The following is a 23499-nucleotide window of genomic DNA, read 5'->3' as shown; positions in this document are numbered from 1 at the left end:
TCTTACTATTTTGTTAATTTAGATAATTATGAGCGTTTAGAAAGAAACCACATGCTCGATTTACCTAAACTGTACTAAACTGTATTATTACTGTATTACTAGCTATTAGAATCTAAATATAAAACTTGGAATGAATTTCAACGTCTTATCACAATCTGTCTAAAATGAGAAACTTTGATTAGCTAACAGAGGAAGAACTTTACGATATCTTCCTCGTTGATCAGCAATGATGACCAGGTAGCTTTCCGAAGCCATCGGATTACGTATGTGCATACATGTTTTTTATGCACATGAAAGTCTGCTCAATGAGCAGTGACCGTAGTACTTTTTCTTTTTGTGGATTTGCGACAGAATAACCAATCGTCTCGCAACGCAACACGCGATTTGCATTCGTATCCAACGCCGATCAAATTAATCAAATACATTACATGAGAAAAGTTTACATAAAATATGCTGGCGGGAGAGGTAGGATACGTCAGTTTCGCGTTTAAATAAATAAATAAATCTGAATTAAGGTTTTGGAAGCATTCATGTTTTAGAAAATAAATGATTGGTCTCGAATTTAATTCTATAGAAGTATAGAGAATGAGCGCGAATCGTTTCCATTTTATTTCTTTTTCTCTAAATAATGGATCGATTCTTGCGAAGTGTTTCCACTTGTCGCATTACGCAGTACCCTGGCACAAGGCGGAACTTTCAGACACCTCTTCCGGGTCTTAAGTGTCACGTTTATGGAACTTTGTAAAAGTGTCGTATCGCGTGACGTCTTTTCGCGGCCTTCAAGAAGATACTCGCAATCGTACACACCTGGCGCATCTCAATAATGCAGGGATTCCACGTCGCGCGTTAGTGAGCATCGCTTTTATTGATATCACGCTCTTGGAGTTGCACGGAGGGAGAGAGAGACCTTTTAATCAAATTCTAGAATGTGTCCGTGACCGCTAGCCGGTATAAGATAATAATGTTCGCGAGACTGCTTTTAGGACTACGCACGTCGTCGTGTATGTGTACTCCAATGTCATTATGCTAAAGTAGCTGGCGATCAATTAATTATCTCGTTACTTAAGAGATTAATACGCTAGTGCGGGTGGACCAGCTTTTGTGGCATTGTAATATAGCTGTAATAGCAATTGATAAATTGTTATAGTAGCAAATAACAACGGAAAAGTCAACTGGAATGTATAGATACTCCAGTTGACTTTTCCGTTTCTCTAATTTGTTTTTATAATTAGTAATTTTGAAACATTTTATGTATAATATATTCCAATAATTTTCTAATAATTTTCTTCTATATGTAAATAAATTTCTTCTCTATATTTCTATAATTAATATGTTTTTATTATTAATAATATTATTAATACAATGTTCAACCAACATAATAAAATTAATTAGTTATTGCTGAATGTTAAACCGTGAAGGGTGTTTGATAAGGTATTAACACCATGATTCTCTTTCCTCTCATACTGCCGTTTATTGATGTGCACCACAAGAGAGAGAATGTGTTCGACCTTTTGGAAGACCGCCAGACAATGCGCCTCTGCAACGAGAGCGCGCATATCCTTTTCCAGTTCGACAACGTCAACAGCTAATGGCAAAATATTTTATGCTTCCTCTCGGTTCAGTGAAGTGTCACGTTGCTCGGGAAACTCGAGCGTGCATTTCCGCATGCATCAATTTGCCGGAATGCAGTTTATTCAAACGTCCGAGGTGACGCAAACTGGTGTAAAATTCCAAGTTGTTTAACGCTTTTTTCTCACTTACTAATTTTTTCCTCATTAAGTTCAAAAAATATGCACAATTATTTATTTTATGTAAATTATTTATGTAAATTTGTGCACATGATGATGTTAAAGTATAAGTACATATTATAATATAATAAGTCCATATAGGTTGTATAATGCTACATCTCTGTAACGTTATACAAATTAATTTCTTTCGATGTTATACAATAATATAATATAATAATATAATAGCATTACGTATCACGAAATCTTCACGTGCTACCATAGTTATGAAACGATGTTCTCTTTCTCTTCTTCAGGATATCTTCAAGCATAAATTTCACTTCCTAGGAAGAACCTATTTCCTCTTTTACAAAGCGTATCGTAATGTTCGATGTTACATATCGTTAATCTTCACGGGCGATCCATTATCGTTGAATTTTCTTTTTTGCCTTTCTACTTTAGTACTTTACCCAGTTTCCGTTCACGCGTTCTCTCTCTCTCTCTCTCTCGCTCTTTTTCTCGTCGTTGCGATATTCGATCCGAATGAGTACACACGACGAAAGTACTGCCATACAAGTACTCCAACGTATAGTACAGGCAGACTATAGACTTTCGTTAGACACGCAGGTGCGCACAGCGAGATCGTCAATTATGAAGAAGGTCATTAGGTCGAGCGATGGGGAGGATGGTAGGACACCTCGAACGCGTCCGACGATGACCAGTCTGACATCCCGGCTGGCCCGCGGAATACCGGACTCGCGTCGCTCTCATATAGTCCATCAACACTTCTGTTCAATTTCGCCGTCGATTTGCCTATTCGATTCCATCGTCGCCTAGTCAACTCTTCGTCTCTTCACCATAGAACTCTCCTATTCGATTGGGCCTTGTCAACTCTTCGTTCCTTCACCATAGAACTCCCCTATTCGACTGGGCCTCATCATCTTCAGGACGAGAGGATCGCCGCTGGATCGGCAGGATCCTCGCTCTCGCGAACGTCCCTTTCCTTCTCGCCTACGAAGAAACCGTCGCTTCGAGATGAGCATCATCTTCCTCATGAGGCTGGCTCTGCGATCGCTGGGTGCCAAGTGGCGGCAGTCAAAAGGAGGGATCTTCAGGAAATACCGATATGAGCGCGGTTTCTACTGAACGCGCGTTCGCGGTAATTCCGTTTCACGCTTCTTTCTCTCAGCTCGGTCTCGCTCGACGAGGGTTGGTCCCTCGGCTCATCCTCATTGTGCATCCATCTTTGCGGTCTCGGCAAGCCGCCGCTTGTTAAGGACAACCTGGCTCGCGCGGCTCGTTGAACCCGTGAGATGAGGTGTGGTTATTCTCGCGGTACGTCGACCGCCGAACACAGAGGCCGAAACTGGTTCGTTAGTCATCGCGTTCTTTTGCCCCGTTTTGGTCTCCATCTCATCCCCAATAGTTCCTCCTTTTTCTCCTTTCTCTTGCCCGGTCTTATCCCGCTGATCATTTTTTCTTGTGCTTTTCGCAAAGGTCGGCGAGCGATCAATGTCTAAGATCTATGTCGTAATTCTCTATCTTTGTTAATTATAATTTATTATCTATTATTTTCTCGACCACGCTCTACCAATAACCGGCTTAAGCGATCAAGCAAAATAAAAGTGGACGTAGTAAATACGCTATCGTGTCCAATTGGCACGTTGAGTTGTATAATCTAGGCGTTGCTAACCACGTTCTTAGCAATATTGTCACCGTGCGTATAGACTAGCCATTGATATTCGGCCGGCTCTCGATAACGATAACATTTTCTGCCGATAATAATTTTGCTCACATCGACATCCGTCGATTTCTGCTAACTCAGGCAGAACTCGAGCTCGCGTCGATTGTCGCCCAGTTGGCAACCGCCGTTGAAGCTGCAATGATATAAAGTGATAAATTGTTCAAGGAAAAAAAATCTCCCGGAGATAATAATAGCAATAATAGTAATATCATCGCGCGACGTTTCCACGGATGCGATGATGGAGTTCGAAACTCGAGCGTTGATTGACTTTTGCTTCTCTTCTCGTCCGCTCACCAGGCCAAGGTACGTGACTTGTGATACGCTATTCGGTGATAGCGAAGATGATAATCTGAGAGCAAAGAATTTTACTCAAATAAAAGTTTAAAATGGTTCAAGGAGATATTTAAATCTGAGATTTCAGGAGAAAGTTTAGGCGAAACAAATCGGTTATCAATATATGCATACATCACTTATAACAAGTGCTGGTTGCGTTTTACTACTAGATAATGAAAATTTATTATCTATGAAACGTGAGCATACAAAATCTGCTCTGGAATTTGTTGATTTGATTTGATATATTGACGAATTATCTGATGAACTTATTTTGATCTAAAAAGCAAGATTGAAAGATCAAATCAATGTTATTTTAGTCGCTTTTCAAAGCCAGTATCGCATTACAATGCGATAAATATATTTATTTATGAAAACAGCTTCACATTCGTGTTAACGTTTTAATTATTTTGACACAGTATCTCAATTGCATTCATCACTTTATAAAACGGATAACATTTAAGCATTAAATACTCTTTTGATAAGCGAGAAGTTATTAAGAATGAAAGTTAACACGAGCTATAAATAATTTTTTATAAGCTTGTGTAACGTGTAAAATTTGCAATACACTTTTGTTAACACCAATATGTGTCACTCCGCATGAAACCTCAGAGCGATTGTTTTCAAAAGAGAAGAAACATATGTAGAATATAAGCTTAGCGGGTCAAAAGTTGATTGATTACGATGTGCTTATTGATTTGTTCAAACTTGGCAGTTCCACGAAATCTCAAGTCCTATCTGATGTCTTGTTCGCAGGTCTGCGGGGTCCATAAGTGCGCGCTCGGCACCCAGCACACCCTTGCAAGCTGCCCCCGATGCGCCGCAGGCCGCGGGGCAACAATCGATCAGCGGGTCCCAGCTCACCGTGGCTGGCGCCAATTATCCTCAACCTCCGAGGAGTCCCAGTCATTCAGCGGCCTTGAAATGTAACGACAGGTAAGGCCCCGCTCGTAAAGTTCGCCATCATTGTATTGTAACATGTCCTCTAACACAGTTTCATGATAGCGAGAATCGCGTTTCTTGCAGGCTGCGATGACAATGTCGGTTTTTCAGGATTTCTCTGCGTAACTCTGCGTAAGCATGATTCTGTTCGGAAAATCCGACATTATATTATCTCTTGATTTTTCTTGTTTTATATATTGGCAATTATTGCACTACAATACAATATAAAAGAACATTAAAATAGAACGTCAACTTTTTATCTCAAATGGAAAAGCACAGCACGTGTCATTTGATATGATATGCAAGTATCAGTATTTTTCACTTATTTTGCTAATCATTGGGATTATCATTGCACGTAACGTTACAGGGAACTGTTCCATTTCGTCTTTGACATTTTCGACATTTCGTGATACGAATGCACGATGTCGAAGGCTGATGAGTAATTTGGCATATATTTGCGTGTACATTTTTGATGGCTTTATCGCTCAATGTCCAACTGATTTCAACCTTGTTTCCGCGTGACAGATGATTCGCGTATGGAATATTCTATCGGCTCTCGAAAATTATCAAGTGACATTGATAATAACGTCACATCTGTATATACATCATGAAGAGAACGGGGGGAAGAGGGATGGATTACGACCTTACAAACAAGATGTTAGACGCTACTTCAAGATAAGATATTATAATTAACTTGTCTGCTAGAAGGCACGTTTTTGCGAGATAACTCCCACATAATTACCTATATCAAATATTGCTGTTAATAAATAACTGAGGTTATTTATTACTCAAATATTCCAAGATAACAAATTCACAACTCATGTTAGCAATATCTGACGATTTATCATCGGTCAGATTTAAGTAAAACATATGTAAAATAATTGCACAAAAATTCGAAAGGTAAAGTCAAAAAGATACAGCTAAATGTCAGTAGATATTTTGGGAATCTCTTTTTGATCTCGAATGTGTATGTGAAATGCCGACCGAATTATTGCATTGAACACTAAATAATCAATTGATTGCAGAATGAAAGATATATGAGACAATTGATTGCTGCAAAAATGTAAATGTTAAATACAATTTGAAAACGAAAAAAAACATAGTGAGGGAGTGTGATTCATTTTTGCTTGAGAGAAATGTATCGATTTTGACGGATGAGATTTACCAAGCTCGGCTCACTTCATACGAGAGAATGAACGATTCAAACAGAATACAAACTGGTGTTATCAGCTTATGTTCAAGGCTAAATAGCGATGGAGTTAGACGGTGAGACTCTACAGGATAGTTAAATCGCGACGGAGAACAGAATTGTGTTTTGAAACTGTTCAATCGTACGGGAATGTTTTGCGGCTATTCTTACAGTGGCTGCTCCACGCGTGTCGTCCACAAACGGCTATTGCGATACAAAGCCTGACGTCACACGCATCACCTGTATGAAATTACCTTTTGTGTAATAAAATCTCGAAGTCTCGATACAAAATATCAGTGTCTCGCTCGAAACCGCGAGCGCAGCGCTGCTCCAGTAGAATAAAAATTAGAATAATTTTCTTACTGCGACAAATATGGAAATTCTCGTCTGCGTAAAACATCGTCTCCGTAATATAAACTCTCTCTTGTAAAAAATATTTTTATAGAAACGCGCTTAATCCATTTCCATTGCAAATGAAATGCAAACGACAGTCCGTGTGATATTTTTTATTTGGGGATTAAGTCCGCACTGACTCTTGATCTTTGCAGTACACAGATTTGCTTTTTTCTTGAGGATAACTCTGACGAAAGCAGCGCAGATGTTACGATCGCCGTGTGCCAAGTCTTCGTTAATATAAATTTACCGAATTCACTGCGCACACTTTTATTCCTCATACATATTTATACCGTGGAAAAATACTTATTCATGTCTCAGAAATGCTCGGGGAAAAAAGCAGAGTTAAAAGAAACGTCAGTCTTGACAATAAGCTATCTGACGGAGATTCGAATCGTATGCGATGACCTGTGACTAATTGCCAGACATAATAATCCATAATAATCCGTGATAAAACGAAGGTACGTTGCAGATGTGCGCATTTGTCGCAGTTCGGTTCGCCGGAGCGATCGCGAAATATCGGAAAGAATTTCCGCTTGCTTTCCTGTTTGGTGGCGCGATTACGGATATCGTCTTCTCCGGCGAGATTGCGAGTGCCGAGGCACAAGGCTCGCACCTGTGTCATTATCGATACCGCGGGTTCCAATATAAAATCCCTCATGCCTTATCTCGCCGTCTTTCACCTATCCGCCGCGCGTTATCGTCGGACTCGATGCATCCGCTGGACTTATCAGCGCGCGAATTTCTTCGGTTCCGGCGATCCTCTTGATCGGTGTGACGGCACGAACGTTTCAGACGGAGTCTCCCACGTGTTATCACCGACGCCGGCAGCGGACTATTAAGCCCCCGGGGTCGGTTCTGCCTGCATCAGTCAAGCGTTCCGCCGCGCGGCGAACGGTCATCTTCGCGCGCTCGCGGTCGGCGACTCGATCGCTCGGATGGTTCTTGTTATTGTCACGCTTGCTATCGTCAATCTCCTCTAATCGAAATAAAATCTCGTTGTTGCTTTTAATCATAGGAACAATAGAACAATTTTTCTTTTTTTTAGATACAAAATTGTATTTTTCTGCAATTTTTGTGGATTTGGTTTTGCCACTACTGTTTCGTGATGATAAGATCGTGATCTTAATTTTTCTTGTGAATCTCAAGTACAGGCGAAGATAGGACTTTACAATTCGCACAGGAGTGTTTATATGACGCTTCAGTATTGGAGGCGCAAATTTCGAGGAATAAGGAAAAATATAACGATGGGCCAAACGCGGGTAGAGATGTGGAGCAACGATCCCTGGGGTATCGCGATAGTGAGGAGAACCAGAAAAACTTCTGAACGGAACGACCCTAACAAGTTAGCCATCCTCATTCTCTCTGTCATTCTTTGTCTCATACACGGTCTGCAATTGATGCTACACGATTATAGTATCATGGTCTTGATCTATTATTTTAATAGAATCATTGAAAGGATAAGATATAAAAGTTATGATTTTTTTATTTATACGTAGATGGGGATAAGATATATATAAAATAACACTTAGAGATAGATCTACTGTCGTGATACTATAGTCTCAGGAAAACTTCCAGTCGAGAGATTTCTTGTATATAATTTCCTGTTTATACGTAATTCATATATCTCTAAATTTATCTCGATGCTTTTTAAGCGCCAAATTAAATCGAAGCCAACATCCATCCCAGATTAATCTGTGAGAGCAGAATATATTTTCATAAATCTCTTTCATAAAGATGTTATCGCAATATTAATGATCATACTTAATCATGTCTTCGAGAAAATCTTTTTTTTTAATTTCCTGATGTTCTGCGTGTTATGTGGAAATATAGTGGTGTGTATTATGCAAACAATATTGTGTAATCTATATTAAAAATGAAGCAACTTGGTAAGAGTCACTTGGGTGAAATTTCGGCAATATAAAAAAGTGATAACCTTTGTGAACTTTATCACTGTCAACGTTTCACGGTTATCATTAGCGACCTTTCAAATGTCCCATATCGTTTTCTATGCGTTGTCAATATGTGTCCGTAAGTTTCAACTAATAAATATTATGCAAATAGAAAACGCGTGTATAAAATCTGAGCACGTAAGCAGAATATTTACAGCCGCTTCCTACATCTCGCGTAACATACTCTTGTAGGAATAGGGTTCTAAGTGACGTAAAATAGCGCCGGCGTCGACAGAAGGGAAAATATGTTAAATGACCTTTAGTATCGCAGGGCTCTCACTCCATCGAACAAATTAATTCTCTCAATGAATTTTCTATTTTATTTCATAAAGCTGTGCGTATCCAATATAAAATATTGTATATATTATTATAATCAGTAATTATTATATATTTTAATCACTTAATTATAAGTAATTATATAATAATAGATTAGAAATCAGTTGACGTCTGTGTAAATGATCCAATAAATATAAACAATATAAATTATAAACGATACATTTACGGTGATAAATATGTGTAAAGGCTAAAGGATAAATATGTATATTTCCAGAGAGTCGTTAGTATTGGATATAGAAAAATTTTATATTTTTTTTCTCCTTTTTTCAGTCACCTTTCGAAGCCGCTAAGCAGGAGTACACCATCGATGGCAGCTGGCGGTGCACAGACTCCAGCAAAGGTTAGCAGATCCTCGTCGAGGTCGTCGCCTAGTAGTGCAAGACAGAAGAAATTCCACAGGCATTTCAGTCAGGTAGAACAAAGATTTCCATTTTATGTGATGCATGCTGTCGGACAAAGCAAACGATAAATAGAATTTTCTAATGATTCAAAATCTTATAGAGGAGAGTTGCCATTTCATGCTAGTCATTTAAATCATACCTCTTCGATACAAAGTTTTGCATTATTCAAAGATCATCCATGCGAATTTGTTTGACAGGAAATTTAAACGCAGAACTTTTAATATTAATTGCGTTTGAAGTTTGCAAAGGGAATTTGCATGGACTGTCCACTCAACCCAATATATAATAATAAATAAATATTAGTGCTTTAAGAAATGGATTACCGTCTATAGCGACAATTTTTAAATTAACCAACGAATAATGCAAAACAAAATTCTATCGAAAAAAAGTCACAAGCGTTCCGCTGTGAAAGCGGAAGAGCAGTACCGACCTAATGCATAGTCTTCGGTACTTCGATATCAGGTCGCCGAGGACGAGCGTGTGCTTAACTACTACAGCTGCGCATTGGTGGGCGACATCCTGCTGCAGGGTCACTTGTACATCACGCCCAACTACTTCGCCTTCTACAGCAACGTGTTCGGCTACGTGACGAAGCTGTTGATACCGACGGTGTCGGTGCTGAAGATCAGCAAGGAGAAGACGGCGCGTATAATACCGAACGCGGTAGCGGTGGCCACTGAGGAGGAGCGCCACGTATTCTGTTCACTGTTGTCGCGCGACTCGACCTACAAGCTGATGAAGCAAGTCTGGGACGCGGCGATGGAGCCGCAAACGACGGAGGTCGACGGCGACGGCGACGCCTTGCCTGCGCTCGACAGCGACGCTAAACTCCCGGACGCGCTGCTGGTCGACGACTCCGAGGTGAACGCCGAGGAAGACGAGTCAAGCATGTCCGAGAGTGGCACTGATCTCACGGTGGCCTCGCCGATCGCCTGCACTGACACCGACGGCGCGCCCGTGGCTCTTAGCAGGCCGAGCTTAACACCGGCCAGGTGAGTGTCTCCTCTCGCATAAATAAAAGAGATAATGAAGTTAATTCAGCGAGATTAGATGCAAGAGATAAAGAGATAAATGGAACAGATAAAGATCAAATAATGATAACCAGATAATAACGAGAAGCGTGAGACATGAAATTTTCCCTGCTTCAGTCATGAAGTCATAATGAAATTTACGTAATTACGTCGCGGGCATTTCTTTTTATAAATTAATTAAAATTATTAGTTTACATAACTGAATCTGAATCATATTAATAGATAATGAAATTTGTTATGTTGTATCATGAATAAATAATTCCGCTCTTAATATTCTTGCCGTTTTTCTCTTGATTTTCCTCAGGCTGGAGACAGCAGTATTAGCGAAGCCGCTAACATCGAGCAGATCTAGCAAGTTGGGATCTCTATTTGCCAGCAGATTGAAGCCTAGCCTGATAGTGATATTGGTGGTTTTCTTGGCACTTCTTTACGTGTCGGCAGCTCTAATGATGATGCGTATCGACAGGCTACATACCGCTTACCTCAACCACCCCCTCGTCTCGCCGGAACGCTTGACGCAAGATCGGCTATTGCATTATCTTAATACGAACCTGGATCAAATAGTGAAGGTAAGATGTCCAATTCAATTTTAAACATTTCATATTGTTTTTTAGCAAAAATTTCATTTTACTTTTAGCTTTTTCACAAAATTATTACAGGACACGTCAATTTACATGAATTATTTTTACAACTTATAAATCGTAAATTAATCAACATAAATTGCTCGCGTTATCAGATTATCTAATTTTCTAAAGTATGCCAGATGTTCTAATTTTATAGTTTCGTGATGCTTGAGAATCAAAGATAATCGAGCCAGGTGCGGTCGATGACGGGATACAATTGAGTAATCTAAGTGATTAACTGTGCTCACGTTTGCTCCAACATTGAAGGAATACCCGTGCTTGCAGGTGCGGCAGAGTCTTCAGATACTATCGCAGCAGTTCGTTACGATGAGCCAGGGTGGTAGCGAGACGGGGCCGACCGCCGGCGGCGGCGTGGTGGAACCGGAAGACGCGCCGAGTTAGCCCCCAACGACGACGCGACGAAGCATCAATTCAATTAAGCCAGAAAATAGCACGGGGTCCCGTTACCTCGTCGGCGCGCGCGGTGTCACTTCGTGAACGAACGATGGCATTGCCTTCGTCATCATTATCTTCGTCATCGCCGCGCTGTTTATCGGCGACCGCGAGGGCGATCCTCCGCGAGATTCTCTCGCTAATAGGCGTTGATTATCGTCGTAGCACCTGGAACGTGTCATGGGAGTTCCAAGGGGAGTTTACAGAGTGAGAAAGAGAGCGAGAGGAGGAGAAGGAGGCAGTCGTCTCGTAAAACGAGAAGCCTGGAGACGAACCCCGAGCACTAGCATTTTGAGCGAAATCTCGAGCGTCCGCGCAAACAGCCGAGTTAAGATTAAGCGCCTGCAGATTACGGGCGCTACTTTGGTGCACACACACACACACCTACACAAATACACGCATACACACATACGTATACGTAAATGTACTTCCAACACGAGGAGCAACGAGGATGCGTGCGCGAGGATCTTGAGCTACGAGGTTTCCGCTCTCTTTCCCCCCCTTTTTTTTCTTTGTTTCAAACTAGTCACGTGTGTACCTAAGCTCTGGGGGTACGACAAAGGAAGCAAATGAACAAAATTATATATGTATATAGCATATAAAGATATCTATACATACAGATATATAGATTAACAGTGCGTATTTCGCGACTACTTGTCCGTTAATTATGTATCTCGCGCGAGCTAGTCGGGCACTATTCTATCTCACCGCTGCTATATACCAAAAGATCGAGACGTTGTTATATATATATAAATATATATACATTTGTATATTTATATATATAACATCATAATTGGTAATCTTATCTCGATAGAACGCGCGTTACGCGCGCCGAGCGACGTTACCTCAAAGACGATGAGTATCGCGATCGACACAATAGAGACGTTCGCTTTCCTTATCCGCCATTAGCTCTTTCAGTACCTGCCTTAAACCTGCATTTAATAACGAGTAACAAGTTTAATACGAATATTATCTATACCTTTCTTCTTCCGCGATATCGATTTTTGGGAACCTCGGTAAAATATGTTTTTTTAATATTTTTTTCCTTTGCTACCGTTCGACCACGCTGAAGGAAAGTACGCTATTGGTGGAGGCGATATCTGTATTTGCAGTGGTCCGTGTTAAAGACGACTAAACTACGAATGTAAATATTAAAGCGATCGAAGGGAGAAAGATGATGCGACTTTTTTTAAAAAATCGAAGATTCGTAGGCGAAATGTAAAAATCTATCCTTTAGATTTCCATGTTTAGTTTTGTAATGTTTTAAATTTATTCGACATTGTTTGTTCTCAAAGCGATAATTTATTTAATTTCATTGATTATTGATTTTTGCATCATTTTAACATTACAATTTGTATATAAATTTTCATTTTTATAGCGTCATTAATTGTATTCTATATAGCGTATAATTTCTCTAGGTTTTTCTCAGATTATAGCGTCAAATTAAATTGTAGATAAATTGAAGAGATTTTTAGATACATTTAAATTAGAAGAAAAAAATAAACGAAGACGCCTAAATATTAGCATTTGCATATTTGTATCCTGCGACGCGCGCGAAAGATATTTACTTAACTTAACGAGTTAAGTGTTAGACGATATTGGCGAATGTCTGCTGTAAAAGTGAACCAAATTAATAAGCAGACGACGGCGAGGTCCCTATATCAAACTCGGTACTGAAAGAGTTAAACTATGTAGCTCGGATAGACCTGAACATACGAAAGAATTCGCGTTCTCTTGTACGCGACTGTTCCTACTACTCTCTCGTTTGTTTCTGGAAATACGACGACGGCGCGTAATTTCTCGATTCAAGGCGATCACGCCACTTGTCTGTCTCGAAAACAACTTGATAATGTTTGGAAAATTATTAAAGATTTAAAAACACTATCATGAATGAATCTTTCTATAATTTGCCAATTTTATTCAAAAGTTTCATTTATACAGCTTAGGAGAAGAGAATATATTATAATTTTAAAATAATTTCTTTTTACGTTGAGAGAAATGTATTTTATAAATTATAAAAACTGATAAAGAAGATCGCCTTAAAAGCTCGCTTACTTTCGAGACAAAGGCAGGCGCGCGTGAAAGTGCTCGCGAAATATTTTATTTGCTCGAACAAATTCCGAGATCGTTGCACTTTCCGGCGGAACGAGGAATGTTCGAAGAACAAGAATAAAAAAAAGAGGCGTTATTATATTTGCGGTTATAATATAGGAGATGAGAGAAAGGTGGAGGTTGACTGTGATAATAGGGTCGTGGATGCACGCTCGCAGAGGTATGATCGCGTTTACCCCTTTGCTGCGCGAATCTTTGTTTTCATAAAAGGGAAGAAAAGAAAATGTTACCTCTAAAAAAAGAAAAAAAACACGATTTATGCAATATATGACATGGAAGGCAGTAAAGGGAACATTTATGGGTTTTCCTACACGTGAGGAAACGAGCAATCGATGAACGCGATCATTCTCCCTCGAGCTCAATATGGGATCTAAGAGAAGTGCTGTTACATTAATTAGCTATATTTATAAAAAGATGCGAAGAGGGGAAAAGAAGGAGAGAGAGAAAGAAAGAGAGAGAGAAAATTCCCTTAAATGTTGTTTTTTTCTACGTTGGTATATCGTTTAATTAGTTGTACTGGTGGGATATACAAATCGTATTGCGGCATTACTTTAAGTTTTGATCACTTTTATTGGATATTACCAATATTGTTACGTTTCTATTATCGATTGATTGAACGCGTTGCAACATTTATGACATTATGGCATTATTGTGCAAGCGAGAAACAAGGCGAGCTATGAACGTACATACGATCGAGTTAAAACTTATTTATTTCGCGTCGGTTTTTCTCGGTAAATCATGGAAACATGCAACAGAATAAGCGGTATTATATTATATACACGACGCGAAGCGATCTGGCCGTAGAAGTAGACGCATGACCCGGCGTATGTCGCTGCTAATGACTCGTTAAGAGACGGAAGTGTTCTGAGACGCGCTAGAAAACGCGAGCACGTGCACGAAAAGCAGACTTGCGAATCACTACATCGCTGAAATCTGAAGCAAGATTTTGTCTGATCTATTGTACGAAGAATGTCAAACGATTGTCGTTATCGAATGAAATGAATCTTTGGAATCTACAAACGATCCTTCGATCAATATCGTGTACTTGGACAATACGCGGAGAGATTGCGGTGGAAATCAATTTTCAGAATCGTCTTGTTCGGGAATTCATTTGATTCTCCGGATGATAAAATCTAATGAAATTAATAAAACATTTCCAATGTATAACGCAAATCAGCAAAAATTGATAAATTATCTCTTACTTGTAAGAGAGAAAACATTAAGAATACTCGATGGCGAATAAATACCACGGAATTGAAATCTCAATCTTTTTAATTAAACATTAAGTTTTCAATTTTCGAAGGTAAAAGTTCGTCAGTTCTTTTTATCAATTATTATTTATCAAATTTCTGCAGAATTTGCGGTATCATGAGGAGATTAAATTCTAGCAGAGATCATTTTATGATATAGAAATATATTTTGGAATATTATATTAAAAAAGAAAATCTAGTGTGATTTTTAATGAAAGAGAGGAAAGTCAAAAAGAGTAAGTTTAAAGATCATTATTTTAATAATCAAATGTTTGTGACTTAATCAACTTTTCTTTACGTGACGGAGATTGAATTTGCTGGCGCAATCTCATGCTGGAAATTAATGGCGATCGGTTTTGAGAGAAATTCTGAAATAGTGTCGAGACACTCGCGACAAATGCAGCCAATAAATGCAACAGCCAAGTTTTGTGCCAAATTTGGTAGAAATTGGGTGAAAATTCCTTAATGAAGACATTCTTGCTCTTGTCGATTATCGTGCGCTCGTACAGCTTTTCCGTCACATTAGGGAGTCGATGTTTAAGAAAATCTGGTAACTAGAAAAACGTTACGTCGAATCAAATTAAGAATTGTTTGCACAACGGAATGAAATTATTCACCGAAGTACCGATCAATGATTTGTGATTATTTGCAAGAAATAGTATTTTCGGCAAAATCCACACGCGATTCACATCAAGTAAGACGAATAATTTTTTGCTAACAAAAATTAATGTAGTTTTAGTTGAAAAAGTGATTAAAATATTAAAAAGAGTTAAAGAGAGTTAAATATAAAATAACAAAAAAATTTATAGAAAATGTATTTTATTAGATGATAATATCAATTTTTCGAAATTAAAGTTTGGTTTTAAGATATTTAATATCGTAAAACTAATATTTGTTGATCTAGTTTTGCGACTTGTGATTTTAGAGATCTTCGTTTCTTTTTTATTCACAATTTTGTCAATTTTTTGTAGATTTTGTAGATCACAATTTAATGATCGATATTATCGATGGTAAGATGGGCAGAGTTTTCTCATGAATAACGCAATTCATAGAGACTGAGGGGAACCGTAAGGGATGATGATTTTTATGAGAAAAATATGAAACATACATGATCCCCGATCCGGAAATTACCCGAATGTTGCGTTAGTTTAATTGTACAATTTGTAGTCGATAGTACTCATTCCTCGTTCTTATTTACGTACGACTGCTACTTGCCTTACCGTAATGTTTTTAGACATTTTAGATGGGTGCTCAATACACATGGTCCGTTTATTTAAGGGTACACGAGTATATATGTACTGTGAAATTAATGTTGGATGAGCGCGCTTCGTATATCGCGTTAAACGCGATTAAAGGTCTTACTCGGCAAATTAAATTGTAAAATGAAATAAAAATGTTGAAAGTTTTCAGTTTTGTTTATCCAATAATAGCCAGCTAAAATATAAAATATTGTTTTATGTTTTATATAAAACAATTAACATGTTAAAAAATATAAATAAGTATAGTATATTTTATATATTTGATGTAAATATATATTTTATTTTGTAACAGAAAATGAAAGAAAAAGATAAGATAAAAATGTTTGTAAACTGATTGTAAAAATTACAATCTCTTTTAAATTTGTTTAAAGATTTCAAATTGCTATATGTAAAATGAATTTCAATTTTAATGCGATATTCGAAGCACAATTGAAAGAAATACTTGTTAACGATAAGTTGGTGCGATTAAAGAGAGAAGAAGAAGAAGAAAAAGAAGAAGAGATTTGTGCCCACAATTTTATCGGATCTCGTAGTTGTTGCGCGCACGCGAAGAGTTGCGTGGCGAGAGGGAATCCAAAAACTACAGACCAATAATTTACTACGTAATTTGTGTAGTTCGATACACAGAACGCAAATAAATTTGTCAAAATATCAAGCCGTTGTATAAACAGTTTACCTTACGCACATTCTCCTCCGTTTCCTTCTACGCAGGCATTTGCCAATGCTATCCAGTAATCGGTAAATTGACCGCAACGTCCACCAACCACCCACGAGTCTGCGGTTTATCGAGTTAATTACTATGCAGGTCGATAAGATAATGGCCTTCCAATTAGAAACTTCTCCCTGAATAAATAATGTTGTATTCTACTAATTCTTTCGTCTATTAGGAAACAAGTGTAAATAGTGTAATAATTTTTACTTAACTATAGCAATACTCTTTTGATATATTTTATTTCGATTCTAAACAAAATGGATCAAAATGGAAACTCTTTACAAAAAACCTAGGATAATGGGAAAATTAAATTATCAAGAAGCTATTGGAAAATGACAATCCCAACTTTTGTGTTACTGACAAGTAAACCTACCCAAGTGGAACACTCCGATTTTTTTCAAATTTGAATATGTTGCGTTTTCAACATAAAAATTTTAACGAGGAACGTTTTGCACACAGATATAAAATGTTTTTTGCTGTATAAGGTTTGTTTGTGACAAAGATGTGGAAAAAGCGGATATTTCATTCTGCCATAAATAAAGTGTTCCCATTAAAAAAAAGTAGAAATTATCGAAATCCGTTTTTACGTGATCCAGTAAGTATTTCATCTTTAGCGATAACTTGGCAGATAATGAAACAGAGTAATAAATAAGCCGATGTTTTTTTTTCTTAGGATTACGCATGATTATACGCTTTGGTTCACATCAACTCTGCATTTACGCCGAGATCTAGAAGCTGCAAATGATTATAGCGCGTAGTGGGGATTCTGCGGTTACTTCATAGGAAGCTGTAGCTCATATAAGAGGCAGGGCGCGTTTGCGGACGTCAGTGCGTCTGCGGTGTGTAAGTTGATCATAAATCGGTTGTCACTTGTAGTTGTTTCATTTTATGATCTCTTCGCTGGCGCTGATATTTTATAAATCAGCACAAGGTTAGTCTCTGTGTTCCATTTTTTTTACATAATAAGAATTATTTGAGATCTATTAATAAAAAGAGAAGTTTTATGATTTTATAGCGATAAAATTAGTAAAATATATGTAACATATATTTTGTGTCTGTGTGTGTGCGTGCTATAATAACATTATACAGCTTTATAAGGTGATAATATAAAGTATATAGTTTAATGAAATTTTACAGGATAAAGAATATAGTTACAAAATGTGTGTAGATTTATAGAAATTTTCATCAATGTTGCTTGATAAAATTATTTAATGTGAAAACCTACATCTTCTTCTAGAATTCTATTTTATTTATAGTTTTATTTATAGTTTTAATTTATTCGAAGATGTAAAAAAATTAATCGGTTATGTTACGCGCATATGATTTCTGTTTCCTGAGAATCACTCGCATTTGTGTTTGCCTTTGAACCCTGGCATGTTTATTCTTAGAATCTATTTTGATAATTTATAGCAGTGTAAATTATTGCATGTAACATAGAACTTGTTTATTAAAAATCAATATCAATATCAAAAAGAAACGCGTTAATTGATTATAGCATCGCACGACTCGCCTTTAGAGTGATACGAAGAAAGGTCATGTTTCTTACGTAATATTCAAATGAGGATTATTCCGGAATATCGGTTTGATTTTTACACAACTGGTGCTATAATATAGTACGAAAGAAAGAGAGAGAAAATTTTTTGGCCGGATAATGTGTCACGTCACAGATGGAACTCCACATTCCACCTGTGAGTCAGCGATGGAGATCGTGATCGGTGTCAGTCGTTCTTTATGGGACGCGACTATACGAATTGCCAGGGGGATTACGCGCCTGCAGTTTTTCTCGGACTTTTACGCAACAGCTGCGTGTGAATCAAAGACAGATACTGACCATTCATGTGATCCGAGACCGTATCTTGGTATTCCCGCTATAGCAATGTCGGAATAAGGTGAAACCCCGCTATAGCAATGTCGGAATAAGGTTGCACAATTACTCTACCGGGTCATACTTCGTTTCGTATGAAGCCTGTAGGATGGCTATCAATTTTTGAAAAGTCACGTATCTTTTCAGTAATTTATTTCTTATCATATATCTCTTTTTATATTTGTGTGTGTGTGTGTGTATGTGTGTAAGAAATGTAGTACTGAATTAACTCAATTACAATATTATTGTTAATTAAATTTGTCCAATTAAATTAAATTAGAGAAAGAAGACAGTTTTCCTCAACGATCTTTTTACGAAGAATTTATGTAATTAAATTTATAATTCTTCTTACTAAAAAAAAATCAAAATAGCGTCTGCACTTCATCAAAAAATTAATCTCTTGTTGAATGGTTCTTTTTAAAAAGAAGATTTAATTATTTATTCCACCCCAATTTCCCCAGATGTCGTCTGAAGAGCCGCTGGTGGTGGAGTCGGTGTATCTATACGAAAAGGAGAATGCCGAAGCTCATCATACCTTCAATTTTGAGATGGTCCATCAGGACCCGGCGATTCCCATTCTCCGACGTGGACAGCCTTTTAACATGGCTCTGAGATTCAATCGCGAGTACGTGGATGCGTCTGATATCGTCCGGTTGCTCTTTAGCTTCGGTCCGAATCCGAATGTGCTGAGAGGCACCAGAGGGGTGAATACCGTAACCAACAGGGAGGCTTATCTAACTGATCTGGAAGCTTGGGGTGTTCGAATGATCGGTGTACACGGAACAGATCTCTCCGTTGAAGTTAGGAGCCCAATCGACAGTCCTGTCGGAGTGTGGCAGTTGAACGTGGAGACTAATACCTTCGGCAGAAAGAAGGCACCAAACACTTACAGTTACGACAAGGATATCTATCTGCTCTTTAATCCATGGGTGAAAGGTAAGCCAGCTTGAAAGCGATCAGAAACGAGTCTAAAATAGCATATTTTGATGACATTATCAATGTATTCTCCTTCATATATAAATATAGACGCGTCTCCGTAAATCCTTTTGTTACAAAGGATCACTATAAAATATTATGAAAATTACGTCACTTTTAAGTAATTATGATTAGAGAAATTTAATTATGTTAAACACGATATAGAGGACTTGGTGTACATGGAGGACGAGCAACTGCTCGACGAGTACATCCTCAATGACGTCGGGAAGATATGGGTGGGTCCGTGGGGTAGTTCCCGTGGCAGAGAATGGGTTTTTGGGCAGTTTGATTCGTGTGTGTTACCGGCTTGCCAATTGTTGCTCGAGAGATCCGGCATCAAAGCGATTTCCAGAGGTGACCCGGTCAGGATGGCTCGGGTAATCTCGAGAATCGTAAGCTTCTTTACTGTATTTTTATCCCTTTTCTCGCTCTTCCTCGAAATCATTTTTATATCTCGATCAAGATTTATTTGAATATATTTTTACATCTCTCTTACAATTCTTCCTTTATTTTTTGTCTTTAGATAAATTCTAACGATGATAAGGGTGTAATAACTGGTCGCTGGGATGGCGAATACGGCGATGGTACCGCGCCGGCCGCCTGGACCGGAAGTGTGCCCATACTGGAACAATTTTGGGAGACTGGTAGAGAAGTCAAGTATGGTCAGTGTTGGGTCTTCGCCGGTGTCGTTACCACGGTATGTCGTGCCCTGGGGATTCCCTCGAGAGTGGTATCAAATCTGGTGTCGGCTCATGATGCCAATGCCTCGCTGTCTGTGGATCGTTACTACGACATGAATAACGAAGAACTCGAATATGATCCGAACAACCCTGAGGGTGAGGACTCTATCTGGAACTACCATGTATGGAACGACGTATGGATGGCGAGACCGGATCTCCCCAAGGGTTACGGAGGGTGGCAGGCCATCGATGCCACCCCTCAGGAAAGATCAGACAGCTTCTATCAATGCGGACCGGCCTCGGTGGAGGCCATCAAACAGGGCGCTGTCGGTTACAACTACGATGTGACCTTCATGGTAGCGTCTGTGAACGCGGATCTGATGAGATGGAAGGAAGATCCGGAGAGCGAGTTGGGATACTCGAAGATTGACTGCAACAAATATCAGTGAGTTATATGCGCTAGTAACATCAAAAATGTTTCGAGTTATGTAATTTTTGGAGAATAACATTTTTGTCACATATTTCCTAATGATGAAGGGGAAGATTCGAGATATTAAAGATTTTGAAATGTTGATTTTATATTTTGTATTTTGTTAGAAATAACATATTTAAATATAAAAGTATAGAAAAATGCGTGATTTTTAGAAGATGAGAGGAAAGCGAAGGCCGCGAAAGCCAGACAATATAAATCTATTATTATTAATATCTGTTAAAAGTGCATTACACTCAAAATCCAGAATTATAAAAAGAGTTATAAAAAAATGTGAAATCTATATAATCTGAGATTAATTAATTTAATCAATATTCTCGAAAATATCAGTTACCGCGTATTAAACTATTAAATCTAATTAATTAAAGGATTCCAATCTTGCCGCAAATAGAATAACTTTTAAAACTTTCATCGATATTCTTTTATGATGATTTCATTCATCAATAATGTACTCGTTAATCGTTCATAGCACGGACAAAATCGTTGGTACGAAAATAACTATGACAGACTGACGCGTGAAATATATAAAAACGAGTCAGAGAGTAGAAACGATTGTATTAATAACGAAAACGGAAAGTCACAAGCCTTATATTGTTTGCTTTATGAATTTGCATCTTGCAACTACAACGCGTCTTCCAAAACGTAATAAAACATGAATGACGTACTGTACTCGTGTGTACTCGTAATTTGCATAATTACAACAGCGCTAAAGCATTCCAGAGTTATTTATAACCAACGCAAAGTGTTAAACATTAATAACAGATTCGACGATTAACTCATTATTTAGCTATAACAATAAACGTTATCCATGTAATAAAGTATCTATTATCGTACAATGTTATAATTTCTTATGCATATCTTGTCATAGCAATTTCTTATAATTGGAACATTATCCAATATTGTTCTCATTATTGTTCTCATTATTTCTGTTTTTCTTTTCATGGCATTAGTTAATTCATTAATCCATATTAAAGAAATATTTCAATATGCATTTTCATCGTCTTCTCACAACACAAAACATACTGATCTTAAAGTAGGGAATAAAAACTCTTGTTATAAAATATGTATATTCCCTGTATGCTAATTTTCTGTATTTTCTGTACAGTATTGGTCGTATGATTCTGACGAAGGCGCCGTGGATCTTCGATCCCAATGGGGACAAAGATAGGCAGGACATAACGTTGCTCTACAAGCCCAAGGAAGGTAAATGATACGAGCGGCTTGTTCTTCATCTTCAATATTTGTCATATCATTCCGAAATTCCATATTTAATACCTATCGTAGCAAATTTTTCTTCTTCAAACAAATTCAAGTTATTTGCAGTTTATTAGATTTTGGCTTGACAAGCAAAACTTTTATCTTCCGAAAAATTGGTGCGGCTAAATTAGCACGTTTGTTAATTAACTGATCTTGATTGATTTGTAGGTACCGGGGTCGAACGACTGACCCTCTACAGGGCGGTGCGCAGCACGGAGATGGCGAAGAGATTCTACTCTCTTCCATCGCCAGGCAAAGAAGATGTGGAGTTCGATCTTATCGAGCTCGAACGCGTCAATATCGGTGATCCCTTCTCCGTGACTGTGACTATCAAAAATAAATCCACCGAGACGCGCACCATTCAAGCAATCCTGTCCGCTGGTAGCGTTTACTATACCGGAGTCAAGGCGCACCTGGTGAAGAGAGCCTCCGGCGATTTTGTGCTTCGACCGAACGCCGGTAACGAGAAGCTCGTTTTATGCGCATTTTCTTGGCACATTCATGACAAAAGTCGATTGATGTGGAAGGATTGCGTCAACATTGCAAGTGGATAAACGAGAATGATTGTGTAATTAATGTTTGAATTGTAATTTTCCTTTTAATTTATTACAGTCGAACAATTAAGGCTCACGGTGACGATAGACGATTACTTGGACAAGTTGGTAGAGTATTGCATCATGAAGCTGTACTGTATCGCCACGGTCAAGGAAACCCGACAAACCTGGGCGGACGAGGACGATTTTCAAGTTTTAAAGCCGAGTATCGATGTCAAGGTATGATTAATGAGACTTTTTTTTTTGTAAGATATTTCTACAGTTGTATATAATTTTTAAAATATATCTTTATTATTAGACTACATTACATTACACGTGTTTTCTAAATAAATTTGCGAATCTAGAAGTTTCTACAATTTAAAAAAATGAAAATATCTATAGTTTAATTTAAAAAAAAATGAACATATCTATAAATTTCTCATTTACAATCCACTTTTATATTACAGATCGAAGGTGAACCAGTTGTCGGACAACCGTCGACCATCACGTTGAGTTTTAAGAACCCGTTGAAGAGAACTCTCACTAAGTGCGAGTTTAATTACGCAGGGCCCGGTCTCTCTAGAAATAAGACACTCGTCTTCAGGGACGTCGAGCCTGAGGAGGACGTTTACGTGGAACATCAGCTCGTGCCGCAGAAGCCGGGAGAGCAGAAAATAATCGCTACGTTCACTTCGAAGGAGTTGGTCGACATCACCGGTTGTGCAACCGTCGATGTCCTCGAGGCCGAGTGAACGGATGGATGACCAATCGAGCTTTATTCTAATCTTTTAATTCGAAACAAATCTTACACTAAATGCGACAGTACGTGTATTGTTGAATCATTGTATTAATATAAAAAAAATATTCGAACTCTGTTTATCTAGATGTTAAATTTAAGCGAGAATTTCTGCTCTCTCAACAAATAATCGATCAAGTTTTTAGATATTATTATTCGTAACATTAATAATATAATAGCGAGAGGTGGCATCTCGAAAACGGTGATGAAATGAGAAATTAGCATTTTGAAGGTGGAATATTAATGTTCATCAAGACACAATAACATATCGAAATAAATAGTTTAATCGCTTTTTCGTACGTATAAACGCTCCTTAGTATTACTCACGATATTTCAAACACTTTATAAGAAACTTTTCTACAATGTACCTTGTTACGTTTGCAAATTTATATTTTTGTATAATGAAGGATGTCCAATAAATGAATACAATAAATCTAATCGCGATAGAACACA

At 38.0% G+C, this 23499-nt stretch overlaps 2 protein-coding genes across 3 annotated transcripts in view; both read left to right on the top strand.

Moving 5' to 3' along the window:
• Positions 1 to 15883, top strand: part of LOC105287839 (membrane-anchored lipid-binding protein LAM5) — a 45649-nt gene extending 29766 nt beyond the window's left edge. The window contains exons 4-8 of one of the 2 annotated variants that reach the window (XM_011353646.3): positions 4555 to 4734; positions 8881 to 9022; positions 9453 to 10003; positions 10347 to 10611; positions 10951 to 15883. In XM_011353646.3, coding sequence (XP_011351948.1) covers positions 4555 to 4734; positions 8881 to 9022; positions 9453 to 10003; positions 10347 to 10611; positions 10951 to 11067 — 1255 coding nt within the window. In that variant the 3' untranslated portion in view covers positions 11068 to 15883. The remainder of the gene's footprint in view (positions 1 to 4554; positions 4735 to 8880; positions 9023 to 9452; positions 10004 to 10346; positions 10612 to 10950) is intronic. The other variant, XM_011353647.3, reaches the window with a different exon arrangement.
• Positions 15884 to 16048: 165 nt separating this feature from the next.
• On the top strand, positions 16049 to 23484 carry LOC105287841 (hemocyte protein-glutamine gamma-glutamyltransferase). The gene is made up of 8 exons (XM_011353652.2): positions 16049 to 17382; positions 18777 to 19251; positions 19456 to 19682; positions 19814 to 20415; positions 21566 to 21663; positions 21886 to 22176; positions 22330 to 22490; positions 22718 to 23484. Exons 2-8 carry the CDS (start codon positions 18777 to 18779, stop codon positions 23000 to 23002), a joined length of 2139 nt encoding a protein of 712 aa, XP_011351954.1. The 5' UTR covers positions 16049 to 17382; the 3' UTR covers positions 23003 to 23484.
• The last annotated feature ends 15 nt before the right edge of the window (positions 23485 to 23499 follow it).

This window comes from Ooceraea biroi, chromosome 8 (genome assembly GCF_003672135.1).
Source record: "Ooceraea biroi isolate clonal line C1 chromosome 8, Obir_v5.4, whole genome shotgun sequence".
In the NCBI taxonomy this organism is placed as follows: Eukaryota; Metazoa; Arthropoda; class Insecta; order Hymenoptera; family Formicidae; genus Ooceraea; species Ooceraea biroi.
Note: the sequence above shows the minus strand (reverse complement) of the source record. Positions and strands in the feature narration are given on the sequence as shown.